At 43.7% G+C, this 14,081-nt stretch overlaps 1 protein-coding gene across 1 annotated transcript in view; it reads left to right on the top strand.

Annotated features, from left to right (window-relative positions):
• The window catches only part of APBB1IP (amyloid beta precursor protein binding family B member 1 interacting protein), a 61,693-nt gene extending 49,321 nt beyond the window's left edge, over positions 1–12,372 (top strand). The window contains exons 11-14 of the mRNA XM_021387179.1: positions 3,784–3,882; positions 4,844–4,961; positions 8,226–8,323; positions 11,299–12,372. Of these exons, the coding sequence (XP_021242854.1) occupies positions 3,784–3,882; positions 4,844–4,961; positions 8,226–8,323; positions 11,299–11,838 (855 nt within the window). The 3' untranslated portion in view covers positions 11,839–12,372. The remainder of the gene's footprint in view (positions 1–3,783; positions 3,883–4,843; positions 4,962–8,225; positions 8,324–11,298) is intronic.

The following is a 14,081-nucleotide window of genomic DNA, read 5'->3' as shown; positions in this document are numbered from 1 at the left end:
CTCTGCAGCATGCAATGGGCATGCAATGTTCTCCTTAGACCTGATCCAAAGCTCAGGAAAATTAATGGAGATATTTCCCATCAGCTTCAGCTGTCTATGAGACCATTACAAAGTTGCATTTCATATGTCATTGGTAAAGTTACATGTAGAAAAAGAGCTGATGTTCATGTACCTGTTCTTAGCTAACGTTACAAAGCTAAGATACAGACTGCAAAGCTTTAAAGTGTTTAACTCCCCTTAAGAGAGCTGGATGTGAAGCAGCTTGCTAGTTTGGACCCTAATTAGCAGCATATACTTGTGACTGCATTTAATCACAGTTGCTGATTGGAGTAATTTAATCAAGGAGCTGATGGGAGTAATTTGGAATAGGCCCCACTACTAGATGTCAATAGTTAAGATGGATTGCACAGTGGAGGTGATAGCTAGTAAAGGGAAAGGGTAGGAAGTAAATAGCTCTCGTGTTGTCTAGTGCCAAACGTTTTAGCTTTGTCCACTGATAGTTCCTTCTCAACTTGTCAGGGCAGTGATACTCCCACAGTCTCAAAATGTTCACAGAATGAGGAAGTAGTGAGGTGAGGAAGTTTGCTGCTGGTGATACATTATTCTGAGCATCAAAGAAAGGGCAGACCTGAGAATTCTGGAATGACCTTGTGAGACTGAGGTTAAATAATACTACTTAAATAACGTAGTCTAAGTAATATAGGCTAGGTATGCACAGTGATGTGTATAGGGACAAAGACCAAAGCAACCAGAATTTCACCTATGAAATTACTAACTTTGTGCTGACCTGTGCTGTTCAAAAGCACCAGTTCAGTGCTCAGTAGCAGTTAGGTATTTAGAACAAATGTTAGAAATAGTTAGGAAAGGCATAGATGCTAAACAGAGCATGTTACCATCCCATAGTTTCTCCTCACCTGTGCAGTTCTGGGCCTCTAAATTCAACAAGGATGCTGTAAACACGAAGAAGGGTCAGGAAGGAGCAGCAGGGGTGAGCAAAGGTAGGGAATGACTGACCTGACGAATGAGCACCACATAGGTTAGCAGTCTGCAGACTGGAAACAGATGACTTGCCAGGAACACGATGCACATCTCTGTGCTCAGAAGTGGCATGGAGAAGTGTGGCTAGGAGTCAGCTATTCAGTGTCTCTTCCAAAACATGATCAATAAATGAAACTGGTAGCAGAAGATTCAGAGCAAAACGAGATAGCTCTTCATCAAGTGTGTGGCAAACCTGGGGAAGATTGTTGCTGAAAGGTGTTGTGGATGCCAGAATTCCATCTGAGCTTTAGAAGAAGCTGAAGAAATACCTGGAGGAAAAATCCCTCGAATAATCTAAACATGAAGAAGCTACATTCTGCTCAGAAAATCCCCTGATGTGAAAATACTTGCAGATAAGGACAGTCTGGAGAAGGATTGCAGATACGTGCTTTTCTTGCTCTTTCTCTTCCCTCAGCATGTGTTTGTGGCTGCTGTCAAAGGCAGGATAGTGGGCTCAGAGACCTTTAATCTGACACTGTGGGTGGTGTTATGAAACTGGGGTTTCAGCAGGGTGCCCAGAGGAGAGGTTTGCAGCAGCCCTTCTGAGCTCCCCAGCTGCAGATCCTTTGGCAGGGCTGTGCAGCACCTTGACCTGGCTTGCCCTATGCCATGTCCTCCTCTGCCCTGTTTATATAGTGTGCACTTTCTTCCAAATGTTTTTGTACGTTGAAGTGTAGGTGTCTATTTTTTTTTCTTTTGGTAAAAATCTGTTGGTGGTACATATGGTGTTTGAAAATGACAGGAGTCACATAGACCCGTTGGACTTAGCTGTCTGGAAAAGAAAGGGAAATAAATCCTTGCCTTCTCAATTTTGAAAGCTTTGGATGCCATCTACTGGACTCAGTAGGACCTTGCACACTGGAGCAAAATTGCTAAGTACTGCTTAAAAAGTGCTAGAGGAATTGAATTTACCCAGAGTTGCAGTGTTTTATTGGAGTCCCCTGTCTGGGCTCTGTTGGTGGTAATGTAGCCTGGCTCCGTGGGATGTTCAGTGCCGCACAGAGAAGTGCCTGAATACATTTCTCTTTTCGCGATTGTTCCTTGGGACACATCTGTCACTGCCAGTCCCCTTGAGAGTAATATCTCTTTGTTTTGCCTTCTTCACTTACCTCCCTGATGTGATGACACAGGGACTTGGCAGCAATGCTGTCCTGTGCAGTCCCATCCACTTTTCCATCACGTGCTGCTCTGTGGGCATGTACCACAGCCTCCCTTGTCCTCATACTGTATGTGAGGCCATACTGCATACTGCTGGGTTAAATGATAAAGTGGCTTAGAATTAACCCAGCTCAGTTCCTTTTTTGAGTCATGCTGGGGTTGGGTCACCACAAGAAAGGGAAGCTTGGTGTCTGCAGTGCTGAGGCGGGAGCAGGGGCACATGGCTGAGGAACAAGATCTTTGCATTCAGCTCTACTTGAACCCTGGTACCACCCAGCCATGGCCAGGGTTTGGCATCAGCCCCAGGGCCCCCCAGCCACCGGCAGATGTCTGCAAATGGACATGTGTCCACTTGTTCAGTGCCATCTCAGCACCTTGCCAGCCTGGCTGGTGGCTGCTTGCTGCCTGCGCTGTGCTGGTCACACCGAGCTAGGAGCTCCACTCTGATCTGGAGTTTAATGATATGTGTGTGACAAGTCCTGGCCACTGGGTGGAAGGAGGTGTTGAATGTTCCGCTGGCCAGGCCAAAAAGAGTGGTTTGACTACAGGGAATCCTCAGAGCATACTTTGCTGCACTTTGGTGTATTTGTGAGATTTTACTAACTGTGCACTTACAGTTTATGGCAATATAAATAGAAATGAACACACGAATGAGGGACAAGGAAGCTTCTTATTTCCTTATTTTCCTTATGTATCAAGAGATGACAATCAAGAGATGGCAGTATAATGTTCCATCCATGCTGTTGAAGACTTGCAGCTGTCCCTATAGTAGATGAAGCAAATTCCTTCCAAGTCCTAGAGAAGATGTTCAGTCTCAGGCAGGCAAATAGTGTGGCATTTTGGGGGTTTTTGAGTTGCAATGATTCATCACAACATTTCACTGCTACACTGAGCAGTAAGGGGAAGAGGTCCTATGTTGTTTAAAAAAAAAAAAAAGGGGTGTAAAAACTGTCAGGGTTTCTGATACAAATGGAAAAGGTTACTTCTGATAGTGTTGCATTTTGAATAATCTTCTGCCTAGAGCATGTGGCAGTTTGACAAAACTACTGGCAAACAGAGAGTAAAGCAGAATAAAAATGTGTAGGAAGCTCTGTCTAGGCCCAAAGAAGGGCAGTGAGCTAGGAGGAAAGATCTGTTTCTGCTGAGAGGTTACGTTTATCCAAATTTAACATACCCTTTGAAAACTAATTATGTTCAGCTTTCTGTCTGGATGCTTTACGTATGACAATCCACAATGGAAAACACTTTTTTCTGGAGTTCATACACTGAGTGCTAGACCTTGAACCATGACACTTCTTGACTACATAGAAATCCCCATCACTATCAGATTTCTGTAACCCTTATATTTGCATTACAATGCATTAAGTTATTTCAGTCAAATGCTGCCAGTGGTAATTCATATGTAGTTCATGATCACCATCTTTTTCATATTTTCTTACATTCTCTTTTTGCTGCTGCTTTTTTTTTTCAAGTAATCTTCCTGTTAACAGGATGCCTGCAGGCAGCATTCTCAGTGAGGTCACTGTGCGGTTTGTATTGTGACTTGGTGTCTGCATTTGTCTCATTTTGTGAACTGATATCTTACAGCATCCCCAGATTCAAAAGGAGTCACAATATATCAAATACTTATGCTGTGATGATCGAGCCACCCTGCATCAGTGGGTAACGGGAATAAGAATTGCCAAGGTGAGATTAAAAGTAAATTTACTTAAATGTGTTTTCTGTAAAATCCTGTGTCCCTCGACTTACTGACTGTTATCATCTCAACTGGAGATATTGTGACAAGAGTGGACATGTATGTTCATGCTGGTTGTACCATAGGAAGAAAGAGCAGAAGGGCATTACTGGCATGGCTTTGCTGAATGTTCCTGTATCCCAGTTATCAGCGTGTGAATTCTGCAGCTATAAAACTCCTACTCATAAAACTCACTCACTTTAGTTATCTGGTGTAATAACAATATGCCATGGCTTAAGTTGTACAAGTTCTCTTCAGTCCAACTGTGATGTATTTCAGACACTTCTACCCAAATTGCTGGCCGCACTCTCTTCTTAAAGATCCCAATTCACAGCCTGTTTTGTTTTGTACAAAACATTAAGGAAGATGGATTTATACATAGCCCATTGTACTGGCCATACCTGAACATACAGACCTGCTGTTTTGGGTTATATATTATTTTCTGCTAGTTCTGCTGCTGGGTGACACTTAACAATGTGGGATGGATGTAAAAGTATTTTGTTTTACACAGCACAGTCTTTGATCCACGATTCAGCACCCCAAGTCTCCAGTCTGAAAATGTAGTACTTGAAAAGGACTTGGGAAAAGATAGTCTATTGAGCGTGGTTGGATTTAAAGCCAAATTTCAAGATGTTCACAGATAGTGAAATGCAAAAAAATGTGAGAATGATATCAATAGGACTGCATTTGGTCATGATGATGGGGACTCCTGTTTTATTGTGCTGTTAGGAAGATGCTTTCCACATGGTCCTGTACAGAAATAGGGGCACCACTTGCTGAAAGCTGCTTTTTACCAAAACTGGGCAGGTGTTAGTGGAGTTAGTTAAAAAAAGTTGTTAAAAAGCAAAATGAACAGTTGACCTATTTCAAGCCTAATGCAATGCTTTTTGTATTGTTTTTATTGTTTTGCAGTATGGCAAGACATTATATGATAATTACAAATGTGCAGTGAAGAAAGCTGGCTTGTCTTCTCGCTGGGCAAATCAAGGGACGGTGGAACCAGCTGCCCCCACAGGATCCTCATCAGCAGGTACCAGTGCTGTCAGAGCAGTGGAAATCACAGTTATTACTCTCTTCATCATCAGCATTGCACACGATCTTTGTTCAGAAAATTATTCCTGGATTCAGCAAGATAATATCTTGTTCTAGACAGCCCAGTGTAGCTCTGACCTATAACCAGCTAACTGCAGAGGGCTTGTTTTAAAATTACAATTTGAAGAATACAGGCAGCCTAGTGAAGGTCAGTTCAAATTTATACAATTTCATAAGGTACTTTTCTGTTTGCATCTGAGGACAAATCCATTATCCTCCCTCTACATTTTATAAACTGATGGTCCATGTCTTGAAATTTTCTTTTTGTCCACCCTCAAAACTGGCAGCGTCAGAGCTTTTCTTCCAGTGGGTAAAAGGTGTGAGAGGACTGTTCTGAGAACTGTCATTTCAGAAAGGGACTGTCAGGGTGGGCCCCTCTTTTTTTAGCCTTTTGCTCATTTGCCTGATAACAGGGTGGGTGTCAGGAGGAGACAAAGGAGGAAAGGATTGTTTTATTCTCTAACTTTACTTTTCTAGTAGCTTCATCAGTTTACTGTTACCCATTTTATTATTGTACAGATAAAACAGTGCATGACACTAGCTGTAACCTGCATTAGTACTTTTAGTTCTCATGCTTAAGATTTGCTTTATTTATTGAGAAGGGCATGTTGGCGAAATACATGCGTCCGTAAAGACAGTCAAAGTCAAAATCAGTGTTGGCCACTACCAATGTCACTAGTTTTCTGAGTCAAGTCAGCATCAACATGTCACATCAACATGTGTGCATCAGCTCAAAGTCCTGTGAACACCTCTCAAAGGCCTTAGTTTGCCTTTTCTCAGTACATGGAAGAAGTACATGTATGCTTTGGAGTCAAATCATGGTAATAAATCCCCATTTGGGGTAGGGAGAGTTAGTAGCAGACTGTTAGCCGTGCATGGGGTACTTCAGTGAGGATGGATAGGACAGGGCCATGGAGCACTTTGTGTTCTGGTGTCGATGGCAGAGGAGAGCTGGCCAGCCAGCAGAGCTTCGTGCTGGTGCTGCAGTCTGCACTGGACAGGGACAGGACCAGGGCCTAGTAACATTCATGTATATCTGTATAAATTGAGATCTTGACTAGAATCCAGGAAAATGGCATATGATCATAAAATATACTGTTAATCTTAACTAATGGATCCCATTAAGTAGTTAAGTAGCATGGAAAGATTTTAGCCATATATGTTGTCTCTATGGAAATGTCTCTGAAGGATCATTAACATTCTAACTGAGGCAAGTAAGTGTGGTTCTTGCTGTCTTACAGTTGTCATTACTGCTTTTTATGAAACCTGATGCCCAGCTATCATGTTATAACCTTAACTGTCTGACTGGGAGCAGTCGTCGGCTCATGTTTAAGAAATGGAGCATGAATGGAGTATTCAGTTGGCTAGGGGTCCTTTGACTGTCTGACTCTGTGTATACCATATGGGCAAGTATGTGGCAGGAACTGAAGCAACAGCTGTCACTTTCAGGTCTTGCTTAGCGTATGAAATACATTAACAGAAAAAGAAACAGATTTCTGTTTAGCTGTGTCCCTATTTTCTAGTACACTGCATTTGCCAGGTAAGGTGCTACACTTTGGCAGTATCCAGACTGGGTCTCTCTACCTTATTTCACTGAGTTAAATTTCAGTATCACTGAGGGCAACAGTGTCTTTGAGCAGTGTGGAGCCCAACCTCCTGCCCTGCTACGGACAACAGATGAACTGCAGAGCAATGATAGCTAGCTTGCTCTGCTTGACAGCCTGCCCAGAGAACCCAGGGGTGAACATCTCTCTCTGCTGAGCACTTACAGCCACAGGATTAATTTCACCTCATTATTAAACTTCCCTGCCAGTCCTTCAACAAACAGAGACTGTAGCTGGACTGATCTAAATGGTACTTAGGATTAGATATGCTGGATGGCATGTGGGCACATGCATGAAACACAACGACTTCAGACTATCTTCTGTTATCCCCTGAAGCCAATATAACCCTAGTAAATTGAATACAATGCAGAGTTTGTCTTACTTCTTTGTCAATTGTGTGGTTTGCAAGCATGGCAATAAAAATAATTTATTCTATTTCCTATCATAATCATAGAACCTCTTTTCTAATCAGAAAATTACGTGTTAATATTTAAAACCATGTTTTTATTTATGCTGCAGACACTTACGGGTTCATTGGTATCCAGAAACCACAAGAGTGGAGCTTTGCTGGACATCAGAACTGTAAATTATAATGGAGTTAAAGCAGCCGTTAAGGTTTACAGATTTGCATCTTTAGGCACCAAACACTATCTACTACTTCGACATGTACAGCTTGATAAAGCCCAGACTAAACTGGAGGGTTTATTTAATCCTCATCAGACTACACAGAGGCTGAGGAATTTCTTCTGTAATTAAAACCACAATTTTTAAATATTTTTTCACATTCACTTAAACCATCTGACAGTACTAAGCCATTTGCTTATATCCTTTACAAACACACTAATGGCAAGCAAAAGTTTTGCAGAGCTTTAGCTTAGCCAGCTTGCAGAATTTTGCTAATCTGATAATTCAGTGAGGTGCACAAATCTTCCATGATTCCAGATGAGACAAAAGGTTCAGAGCTGTGAGTTCATTTAGCAAAGAAAATGGATCAGCCCATCGGTAGTACTTCAAACCTTCAGCAACCATGACTCTTCCTGATAGGAAGCTACGGTACTTTCAGTCCCCAGTCTGAAGGGAAAAACATGCAATAAAAAAAAAAATAGTAGCACAGCACGCAACAAATTTCACAATGCTGTTCTGAAATACAGGTATTTAAACAGCAGAAGGCTGGAGAGTTGCTTTAGCTATGCCAGTTTGATTTCTATGCAGCTCTTCACTCACTGTAGTCAAAAAGAAAGGATCTCCATTTGTCACCATATTTGTGCACCCTGGTCATTTCTGCCGTACGTCTCCATACTTCTGCCACTTGTTCTTCCTATAGGTTTACCAGCTGCAATCATGGAGGCGTGTGGACAAGTATTAGCTTCGTGTTTATTTTCCTAAGGAAATGAACTGAATATGAAAAGTCACAAAATGGTCCTGAAGTAGAAAACAGACATCCTCATGGATTTTACTGGATTACTTAAAATCTGTAATGAGTGGTTCCTTTGTGGAAGTTGCAATGGCTTTTCATTAACCTTTTTCTTAGTCTGTTATTTCCTGATGTGAGCAATACCAAAAATGTAACCTTTCCCCTCTCCTCCGTTTTGTCACAGGAGCTGTTCAGGCAAATGGACAGATTCCCCAGGTCGTTCTTCCCTCCAGGGCAGAAGTTGCAGAGATGCAGAAGAAAGCGGATCCACCAGAGGCTCAGGTCAGCAGTTACAAGCAATGCACTAGTTATGTGTCACCTATGAAGCAGTTCTCCAAGTTTGGTTTTCTCTACCCACTGTCTTCCCTCCTCAAAGTGCCTATGTGCTGTCGTGACAAGGATTTGGTTCTGAGCAGAGCGGCTGGCTCCGTGCTGCTCCTCCTTGTGCTTTACACCCTGCAAACTGTGCCTGGTGCACAAAAGCAAGGAGCCACCAGCTGGAAGTGAAGGGACAGCCATCTGCCACTTTCTTTCTGCAGAACAAAGAGCTGCGAGTTCATGCAGCAGGAATAGGAATGTGCCTACTGGGATGGCCTCAACGAGTCTGTGCACAGCTGAGCATGTGCATGTTTAAAAAAAAAAAAAAAAAAAAGATGAAGTGTGAAGAAGTAAGGGAAAACATGTTTTCAGTAAACTCTAAAAGCATTCCTTTGTTAAACTCCAGATTTTGCACGCTTGGTCCATTTCTGTCTATAAAAAATATCAGTAGGATAGAGTATGAGGATTTCAAAAGCATACATTTGTCCTACAGAAAAATTTCCATTTGTTTGATGGAAGGTCATCAGTCACATCCTTCCATCATGCATTAAGTGCACAGGACATGTGGAACTCCATTCCTAGAATTTTTGTCTCCTTCATTGTGTGTCATACACTTCTTGTTTCTGTCTGACTTCCTCCTTTCAAAATATCTATTTCTCTGCTCTGAACCTCACTTCCTCTGGAATAGATCATGTTCTCAGAACTCAGCCAGTGGTTCCCTCCTCCTCACTGTCTTGTTTACTTCCTTCTTTTTAAGGAAGGAGTGAAAGCAAGAGAAGGCAAGCATGTTATGCGTGGTTAATGCCAAAATTAGTGCTGCTGGCTGCTGGGTTGTAGAGTGCTTTTCTCTAGCAGAAGCTCATAGCTTCTACAAGCCTGAGATCAGAGGGTTCATTTGACATCTTTAAGGGTAGACTGAGCTGCAGCCAGAGCTCTAAGCTTGCTGCATTTAAACTAATAAATCAGCATAACTAGAAATGAATGGCTCGAGCAGTGAGGAAGAACCTCATGAGGTTCAACACATCCAAGTGCAAGGTGTTGCACCTGGGTCACAGCAACCCCCACTATCAGTACAAGCTGGAGGAGATAAGGATGGAGCACAGCCCTGCTGAAAAGACCTGGCGGTACTGGGGGATGGCAGCTGGATATGAGGCAGCAGTGTGCCCTCACAGCCCAGAAAGCCAACCACATAGAAAGAAGCGTGGCCAGCAGGGCAAGGGAGGTGATCCTGCCCCTCTACTCTGCACTAGTGAGACCTCAACTGGAGTGCTGCATCCAGATGTGGAGTCCTTAGTACAGGAGAGACATAGACCTGTTGGAGCACATCCAGAGGAGGGCTACAAAAATGATTCAAGGGATGGAACACCTCTCCTACGAGGACAGGCTGAGAGAGCCTGGAGAAGTCTCCGGGGAGAGCTGATAGTGGCCTGTCAGTATGTAAAGGGGGGCTGTAAGAAAGAAGGGGACAGACTCTTTAGCAGGGTTGGCTGTGATAGGACAAGGGGAAATGGTTTCAAACTAAGAGAGTATATAAGTAAGTTCTTTACAGTAAGGGTGGTGAGGCACTGGCACAGGGTGCCAAGAGAGGTGGTGGACACCCCGTCTCTGGAGACACTCGAGGTCAGGCTGGACGGGGCTCTGAGCACCTGATCTAGTGTAGGTGTCTCTGTTCATTGCAGGGGAGCTGGGCTAGATGACCTTTAAGGGTCCTTTCCTACTCAAATGATTCTATGATTCTCTGAATGTGTTGAAAAGCTTATGTTTCCAGGGAAGCACACTTCTCCCCAGGTTTTCAAGAATAGACAGCATGTTTGTATAGTAATTGTCAGCAGCTACCGACTGCCACCCAAAAAAATCAGAGAGAAAATTATGTTCAGATACTGCCAAATAGGCTTTATTTATCTTCAGTGTTAACTAGCAAACACAATTTAAAAGAAAATCTACATCATATTTTGCCAGAATAAACGTAACTATAACAAACTGCTATCCTACATTTTTTCCTAACTTGTGTGATGGATGCTTTGATTCATTTTTAACTTTAAAAAGTTATTGGACTGTTTGAGTGTCTCTTGACCTTGCAAACATGGCTAGAACCCAGTGGCCTCAGGGGCTATATGCCTGCTGCTTTTGGAAGGAGTGCGTGTGCTTCGCTCAGCAGGCAGAGGCCTCCTTTCCCTGGCCCCTTGCCTGCTCCCCACTGGAGTCTTTCACCCATTCCCTACACAGAGCAGATGCAGGCAGCTTTTCCAGGCACTCCACGGCCCTCTCCCTCCTGTACAGAGTGGCTCAGTGCAGTGCTCTGCAGGTAGGTGCAGGTAACAATGTGCTCAGAGTGACAGGGACTGTGAGTCTGGACACAGGAGCCTTGAAATCCCAGGTACATCCACCTTCCTCTTTGTTCACCCCCGCTGTGTGCAATGAGTTTGGCACAGAGAGGTGACCTGATGATTTTAGCTTTAGCCAGAGACCCCCCCAGTCTCAGAACAGGAAATGATAATACGGCGGTGACAAGAAACAAAGCTGTATCTGCTTCTAATGTCCTCAGATCTTGTTTGGTATTCCTTGGATGTAAAATAAACAGCACAGAATTTTCTTTAAGGCTTTCATGTTCTCAGAGAAGGAACAGCAGCGTGGAACATCAAGAAAGTAAGAAACACACAAATACTAACTGCAATTCTTTAAAAATTTAAAAGCACTCACTGGGGCCAGCATTCAAAGCAGCACAGTGAGTACTCTAAATATGGAGATTTCTACTGCCAAAGCTCTGTGGGCAACTCCAGAAAGAAAACAAAACACAATTTGCATTCTTTGGGCATAATGTACTCTGCCTCCTTTCACTGTCTGTGCGCTGCACTCTTCCATCTTTTCACCATTCTTGGGCAGTGCCATTAGTTTACATGCACACTGACTGTCTTGTCCTTTTATTCCTTCTGCTTAAGGCCGTGTCAAATGACATCAGTGCAGCCGGCCTGGCGCTGCCCGTGCTGAGGCAGAAACACCTGAATAAGAGGAACTCGCTGCAGCCTCCTCCTCCACCTGAACGGCGGTCATCTGCTATTAGTGCCTCACCAGTCCTCCCCTCCAAAGTGAAACGAGACAGCGGAATTTTCCTAACAGATCCAGAAAGCTTTCCAGCACCACCACCTTCCCTGATGCTTGATTTGCCACCGCCACCAGCACCGGCTGACCTCTCTGAACCTCCTCCTGATTTTGTGCCTCCGCCGCCACCACCATCATCATCCATCAGCAGCGGTAACGGAGACCTGCCGCCACCCCCTCCACCTCCGCTCGTCTCCAGTAAGCCACCATCTCTGGCAAAGAAACCTGTGCCACTTCCTCCAAAAAGGCAAGGGAACGTGGTACAAGATGGAGAGCCGAGAGCAGCCGGGCCACCTCCGTTCGGGGGTGGAGGCAGGCAAGCAGATTTCATGTCTGACCTAATGAAAGCTCTTGAGAAAAAAAGGGGCAGCAGCTCCTGAACTGTGAGGACAGGACTTTAAGCCAGAGCTGCTGCTGCGTCACCGAAGGTCGTGCTGAATCAGGTCCCCCCGGCTGGAATTCTCTAAGAGCTCTTCCTGGGTGCCCCAGGAAGTGAGGAGGGTACCCTCTGTCCCCTACTTTGTCCCCGCAACCTGCTCCTTCCTCACCCCACTCCCCTAACGACCCCTCCAGCAGCAGGACGAGGCCAGAAATTGGCTGCAGCCCCTTTCTGTACTCATCAGGGTGGTGGAGCAGCGCCCAGTGCTGGCCAGCAAGTCGCGAACTTCGGTGGCTGCCTCTTCCGTAGAATTAGAGCCAAAAGAAACCACACAACAGTAGTCTTGTGTCTGAGAAGCCTGAGCGGGATAATCCCTCTTAGCAGATTTCCCCTCAAGGGTTCTCTGTCAGAAAACCCCACACTATTTTATTTTTTTCCATCAAAAGACCCTCCCCCTCTTTTTTATTCCCCAAAAAAGCAGTCTGTCTTAAAAAAAAAAAAAAATTGAAAAAAAAACCTGTAGCTAAATAATTCTGAGCTGTAATGTAAGAGCAGGGCTGACTGTTAGTACATCACTGTTTGCATTTGCAACTCCCGTCAGCACTCACTATTGCTATCTTTAAATCTCATTTATTTGGTTAATTTTAGACAAAGAAAAATTCTTACCTCAAAGTGTTGCATCCCCTCCGGCAGCAAGGTTGTCTTCTGTTGGTTAACATTTGTCTTCAAAGCGTACCTAGAAGCAGTCCATCTTCATAAAGACTTTATCTCATACCTGATATGAATATGTCTCTTCCGACTTTTTTCCCCCTTTGTTCTCCAGTTTAATTCTCTGTTGTCCATTTAGGCAGCATTCACTCTTAGTGCTTAAATAAAAATAGTTTCTATTTTGTGACTGCGGTGTCACAGTTAATGAGTGGGCGTTTTACTGAGATTTGGTCTCTCAGGGAATTTTTGCCTGTACCTTCTTGCTTCCGTACTTGTCTTTCTCCTAGAGCTGGATGTGTTCCTGCACAGACGGAGATGGGTCGGGTACAGGCTGCTGGGGCTGCCGTGCAGGAGTACACAAGGACAGTTTAAACAGGGCCCGCCTACCCACTAACTGAAAGTAGGAGGATAAAAATTAAGGGCTAAAATGATAACAGGGGATCTATATCTCCCATTTATTTTCCATAACTAACTGGTATAAACATTGCGCAGAATCACTTAACGCAGAAGAGCCGCGGGTTTTGTGACTGGTTATCGGGAGTGCAGAAATTTGATTTGGACAGGAGAACAGCTGTCTGCCATCCAAGCACTTTTAAACCAAATTATTTTCTTTTATGAAATATATACTCAGCTTCAACTTAAATCATGGCTGCACAAAAAGCTGCTTTCCCAGTTCACAGAGCACTGAGATTTTTACACGGCTTTCCCAGCGTTCACTCTTCTCCCAAAAACACTCAGCCTCCTGCCCCATTTCCTCCTTTCTCTTTTGTTACTGCACAATAAACTCAATTTTATACATTGCATGTCCTTGGTCAATCATAACTCACGTACTTAATGCTTCACAAGAAAAAACAGTTGAGCTGTCTTCAAAACAAGAAGAATCAAAGCCTGAGCAATGCTCCAGAGATCGATTCCATCGCTGCAGTGATGAGGCCTCGATCAACTATTTTGTGTACAGAATGATTGCACTGAATTTCTGAAACGTAAGTATTCCAACTTTCCATTCAAAAACAGGGCCACCATCTCAATGATACATAATTGTCTGCCTTCATTTTGCACAAAAATGATGCTGCGAAGTAGAGAAAGATCTTCAAGACTGTAAATCAAAGTATTTGTAAAAAAAAAAAAAAAAAAGAAATCAATCCCTTCTTGGCTATCTAAATTATTGCCATATGAAATTGTCTTACTCCTGTAGGCCTGGGTAGTATGTACATTATCAGAGGCTGCAATGTGATGGTCTAAAAAGCCCTGAAGTTGCAGCATGTTCTCTTCTACCTTTCTCCAGAGCTCAAGTGGAAGCAGTCTCAGCAGCCATCTTCTTCAGGCTCTTACATCTCTGAGAGGGAAGAAGGACCTACCAAGAGATCAGCTTTCCATTGGCTTTCATAGGAGTGAAAAGGCAAGAATGGCATGGGAAAGAGAAGTCTGCATGTGGAGGTTGCCACTGCTGAATCTCCTGACAGCCCTCTGCTATAGAAAGGACAGTACCAATACCTCAGCCAGGCTCAGTACTTCTACTCCCCTCTGCTTCTGCAT

This window comes from Numida meleagris, chromosome 2 (genome assembly GCF_002078875.1).
Source record: "Numida meleagris isolate 19003 breed g44 Domestic line chromosome 2, NumMel1.0, whole genome shotgun sequence".
Lineage (NCBI taxonomy): Eukaryota > Metazoa > Chordata > Aves > Galliformes > Numididae > Numida > Numida meleagris.
The sequence above is the reverse complement of the archived record's forward strand: the minus strand, read 5'-3'. Positions and strand labels throughout refer to the sequence as shown.